This window comes from Hibiscus syriacus, unplaced genomic scaffold (assembly GCF_006381635.1).
Source record: "Hibiscus syriacus cultivar Baekdansim isolate YM2019G1 unplaced genomic scaffold, ASM638163v2 tig00013285_pilon, whole genome shotgun sequence".
Classification (NCBI taxonomy): domain Eukaryota; kingdom Viridiplantae; phylum Streptophyta; class Magnoliopsida; order Malvales; family Malvaceae; genus Hibiscus; species Hibiscus syriacus.
Window position 1 is genome coordinate 662575 of NW_024062299.1, and position 6000 is coordinate 668574.

Here is a 6000-nt window from a genome sequence, read left to right on the forward strand (position 1 = left end):
GAGTTGAGCTCCAAAACTCTGAAATGGAGCTCGACTCGAACCCGATATTCTGAATTAAAGTTCGTGAGCAGTTCGAAAAGGTTTGAAATGAAAAAAAAATTAAACTTAACTCGATTGAAATCTCAAACTCGAACCTGAATCTTAAATACATAAAAATTTTACTGTTTTTAATATAAAAAAATCAATACATAAATGTTAATATTATTAATATTTTATTTTTAAAAAATAAAATTTTAATATATTATATTTTCGAGCTGCTCAATAACTTTTCGAGTCGAATATCAAGTAACTCGTTTCGGCTCGTTAAGAACTTGAGTCGAGCGAGTCTATTCGATCCGAGTATTTATTGAGCATTAATCGAGTCGATCTCGAGTAACTCGCGATCTGTCTCGTCTCATTTACAACCCTAGTAGTAATCGACAAATAGATAATCTATTTAAATTCATTTTACATTTTAAATTTAGATATGTCTATTTCGGATAATGAGAGTTGACCTTCCTTTATCATCATTCACTTTTATGATTGTAAAATACTCTCTCCCATTACTATATAGCAAAATTTTAATATCATTCATTATTTAAAATAATTAAGAATTAGTAATTAATTTGATTAAAATATTGTCTTAATTAAAAAAAACGTTTAGCTCAACTTAGGTATCATCGAGTCCCACAGAGGGCATTTCATAATTCGGAGGTCTCTTACGGAAGCTGCTCTCAACCTGGTGTTGGGGGTAGCCTATTATCTTACCTCCCCTTATCCCATATATATGGGAAAAAGGGACAACCATTAGTCTAAAAGTTTGAAGAGAAAGTTCGAGTGTTTTAAAAAAATTCGTAATTTCGCAAAATATATTTGTTTTTTTTATATATATCTATAAATAAATAAAAATTTACAGAATTAAGATGTTTTTACAATGATTAATTTGATTATATTTTTTATTTTTAGTTTTTAATGCTTGTATAATTTAATTTCATAAATAAAAATACTCAAAAGGCAGCGTTTCGGCATAAATTTTAAAAGTCGAATGACATAATTGAAATCTTTTAAAGTTTAATGACTAAAACAGAAATATGATAAATATTAATTGACTAAACAATAATGATTTGAAAATAATAAACAATAATATAATGAAATTGACCTCCACCTGATACATTAATTGGATTTAATGTATTATTTATGACTTAATCCGTTTAATCATGGTTTAATCTTTTAATAATAATAATAATAATATATTATTATTATTATTATTATTAGGATGATGTTGTCACGCTCGACAAGCAGGATGAGTACCTTTAATAATGAATACCATTAAATTAATTTATAAAACATTAAATTATAAAATATTAAACGTAAAATTATAAATTAGTAAAACATCTAAACGTAATTTAATTAAAATACAATATTTATAAAACATTAATTTTAGGGTAAACTATACAATTGACTACCTAACTATTTATTCCTTTTACTTTAACCATTGATTTTTTAATTTTGTCAATCGGGTCACCTAATTATTTAAATCTTGTCAATTAAGCCATCTGCCATTAAATATTAACGGAGGAGATGAAGTGGCAATTAATAAAATTTGTATAATTTCACATCTAGTCCTCATTACTTGCACATTCTATTAATTTGGTCCTAACTTTTATTTCATTCAATAATTTAATCAACAATTTGATGGTAACATGTGTCACTGTGTGATTCAATTTTTTTAATATTTTTTATTTAATAAATTTTCCATCCAATCAAACGGTGTCATGTGTCACCAATTGAATGAATGGAAAATAAATTAAATAAATAACCGCTACTGGACAACTAAATTTGTCTAGTATACATAACATAATCTATATAATTTATAATATAGTTAATGGTAATAAATACCTTATAAGGATTCAAACATGAAATAATTAAATAGTCTGAAAATATAAAATATATATAAACAAATATTATAATTGATTAATAAATGACTATGTTTTATTTATATTTTAAATCACATTTAATGCAAAAATTAAAATAAAAGTAAATTTAATATGTTATAATTGAAATGTATCATTTTACATATTTTAAAATTAATAAATTATCTTCGTTATTATAATTTTATTGAACTGAAATATATCATATCTTATATTTTAAAATATTATAATATTGATCGGATTCTAATCTTATTTAACAACTTTATGTTAAAATAGATTAATTCAATAAAATCGAGTTTCTGATTTACAATAAATAATAAAATATAAAAATTTTACTCTAACCACAATATATAAACAAATCAATACATAAATTAAAATATTTACAACGATGTTTCAACATACTCAGAGGGAGTGTAACCAAGTGGCAGATGGACTGGCTAGGCTGGCGTGGGCTCGACATTCTGATTTTCTTACCTTTGACAATCCTCCAATAGAAGTCAAGGCAATGCAATATTTTAGTTCTCAGTTTTAGAGTTTCTCTTTTATTAAAAAAATCTTACTACGATAAGCTCTCAACTATAAAAAAAAATTCTAAGTCAACGAACTTATTCGTTATATTTTAATTATAATATATTAAAATTATTTTTATTTTTATTTATTCATTAAAATGATTTAAAATATAAATAAAATACATTCATATATTAATTAGTTAAAATATTTGTGTATATATATATATATATATATATATCGTATTATTCAGTTATTCCATGTTAGAGTTCTTATTAGGTCTTTTCTTCTTCTTCTTTTATTGCCATTAACTATATATATATTATGTCGTTATAAGTTTGTCATTTAAATGGTGCAGCCCAGTGGTTGAGGCATATACTTCTCTCTTTACGTAATGGGGTTTGAATCCCACCAACAACGGTTATTGATTCAATTTATTTTCGGTTTATTCAATTGGTGACACTTGACAACATTTGATTGTATAGAAAATTTATTAAATTAAATAAAAAAATTAAGAAAAAAATACAATCACATAGTGACACATGTCACAATCTGATTGAGGATTAAATTTATTGAATTAATTAAAAGTTAGGACCAAATTAATAGAACGTGTGAGTAATGAGGACTAAATATGTAATTATATAAATGTTATTAACTACCACATCATCTCCTCCGTTAATATTTAACATCATGTAGCTTGATTGACAATATTTAAATAGTTACGTGACCCGATTGACAAAATTGAAAAATCGGTGGTTAAAGTAAAAGGGATAAATAGCTAGGTGATCAATGATATAGTTCACCCTAAAACCTAATGTTGTATAAATATTGCATTTTAATTAAATTTCATTTAGATTTTTAACTAATTTATATTTTAATGTTTTATAAATTAATTTAATGACGTTCATCGTTAACGATACTCATCCACGCTCGACAAGCGTTGTAGAATTTTTTTTGGACAATGTTGTCACGCTCGATGAGTACAGATGAGTATCGTTAATGATGAGAATCATTAAATTAATTTATGGGTAAACTACACGTTTAGTACATAAACTATCGGTTTTGCTCCGTTTTAATACCTGAACTTTCCATTTTTTCAAAATCATACCTAACGTTTAGTTTTTTCTTTTTTTTCATTTTAGTATCCTAGTTAAAAATTTAACGTTAAGTTTTGAAAAAAAATGAAAGTTTAGTTACTAAAACGGGTAAAAACTGATAGTTTATGTACTAAACGCGTTAAGTTTTTAACGACAGATACTAAAATGAAACAAAAACTCAAAGTTAGGTATGATTTTTAAAAAAATGATAGTTTAAGTATTAAAACGGATGAAAACTTATAGTTTAGTACTAAATGTGTAGTTTATACATAATTTATTTATAATATTTAAAAGGGTAAACTACATCATATACCACCAAACTTTAGGTGTTGTATCGTTTATACCACTGAACTTTCAATCTTACTAATTATAACATTGAATTTCGATTTTTTTGTTTCAATTATACCACTGAACCGTTAATTGTTAACGCCGCGATGACATGGCTGACGACTCCCAACATAAACACCTCACCAAATCGATGTCGTTTTGACATGACTGTTAACAATTTAAAGGTCTAGTAATATAATTGAAACAAAAATCAAAGTTCAGTGTTATAATTAGCAAAATTAAAAATTTAGTGATATAAACGATACAACGCTTAAAGTTTGATGGTATATGGTGTAGCTTACCCTATTTAAAATGTCAATTAAGAGTTGACAAGTTGTCACGATCATATATTCAACAAGTGATTTTAGTTGAGATACAATGATATATATAATTAATAATTTAAATTCAAATAATATTATCTATAATATTAATGTAAATTTATTTAAACATGAAAAAAGATACTACCATAAAATTATACTAACAAATAATGTTAAAAAAAACTACTAACCATTATCATAAAAGAAACATTTTGACGTTAAAATATGTTTCAAATCTATATTTTTTAAAGATACAAATTCATATGCTTGATTTAGTTCAAAACCAAAATCTTCTCTGGTTTTAGATTAGCTTGTAGTTAACCAGACATGGCAGAAACTCAGTTACAACTCGTCGAAATCACAGGTAATCTGTCTGAAAAAATTATCATGTAAAAAGTCAACGTCTTGTCCGAGCTTGTAATAATTCATGATTTTTATTTCATTTTCCATTGCTGCAGAGCTAGAAACTAACAGTAAAGAGAATTCAATTGATCAACCGAGTTGTGTCGACCGGACACGAAAAACTCCGTCAAGGGACTATAAATGGTGGATTCGTACGGTTCTCTATACGGTTTTTCTCATTTGCGGGCAATCATTGGCGACGCTTCTCGGTCGGCTTTATTTCGACAAAGGTGGCACCAGCAAGTGGTTAGCATCGTTGGCTCAAATCGGCGGTTTCCCGGTTTTAGTACCTCTGTACTTCTTTATCCTATGCAGAAATCCCACGCTGGAATCGGATTCGCCGCCGTTTGTGACGGCGTTCTTGAAGGTTTATGTGCCGCTCGGGCTACTTGTTGCCGGCAGCGGTTATCTTTTCTCGGTTGGATTACAATATCTCCCTGTGTCAACAGTGACTCTGATCACAGCATCACAATTGGCTTTCAATGCTTTCTTCTCTTATTTTCTTAATTCGCAGAAATTCACTGCCTCCATCGTTAACTCTCTAGTCCTCCTCACCATTTCTTCGGTTCTATTAGTCGTAAACAATCACACCGAGAAGCCTGCCGGAGTCTCGAAAGGCGAGTACGCAGCCGGGTTCATATGCACCGTCGGCGGAGCCGCGGTGTACGGCTTGATGCTAGCGTCCCAGCAGCTCGCGCTCCGAAAAGTATTAAAAATACAAACGTTGAAAGTCGTGTTCGACGTCATAATATATCAGTCGCTGGTGGCGTCGATGGCCACCGTGGTGGGATTGTTTGCTAGCGGCGAATATAAAGGTTTGAAGAAAGAAATGGAGGAATATGCACTCGGGAAAGTTTCATACGCGATGACTTTGCTTTGGACAGCCATAGGATGGCAAGTTTTCGCCATCGGAACCGTGGGATTAGTCTTCGAAGTGTCGTCTCTGTACAGTATTTCCGTCCGCACCGTCGGTTTGCCGATTGTACCGGTGCTTGCCGTCTTCGTTTTCCACGACAAAATGGATGGGATCAAAGGGATGTCGATGGTGTTGGCCATTTGGGGCTTCGTCTCGTATATTTATCAACACAATCTCGATCATCAAAAATCGAAGATCGAAAACCGGATAGTCAGTGAGATTGCTGATGAAGATTGGTCACCTGCAGATAATAGAGCTTAATAGCCTGTTTCCATGGCGTCCAATTTCCATCAACTGTAACTACGTTTAATTTTCGGCAAAATTTTCGAGATAATGTTCTCGAATTTTTTATTTAACGATATAACGTACTCCCAAAATTAATTGCTCAAATAAGGCGAATTGCACAGTGTTGGCTGTAGGTCGCCATGCCTTCCGGGCGACCTACGGCGTGGCAGCTTCTCAGCATAGGTCACCATGCACTCCGGGCGACCTTGTAGGTCGCCATGCACTCCTCCTGCTCCTCG

General features: G+C 30.2%; 1 protein-coding gene across 1 annotated transcript; it reads left to right on the forward strand.

Annotated features, from left to right (window-relative positions):
- The first annotated feature begins 4471 nt into the window (after positions 1 to 4471).
- On the forward strand, positions 4472 to 5785 carry LOC120205988 (purine permease 21-like). Its single transcript, XM_039205742.1, has 2 exons — positions 4472 to 4522; positions 4617 to 5785. The coding sequence occupies exons 1-2, from the start codon at positions 4486 to 4488 to the stop codon at positions 5735 to 5737; spliced, it is 1158 nt and encodes a 385-aa protein (XP_039061673.1). The 5' UTR covers positions 4472 to 4485; the 3' UTR covers positions 5738 to 5785.
- The last annotated feature ends 215 nt before the right edge of the window (positions 5786 to 6000 follow it).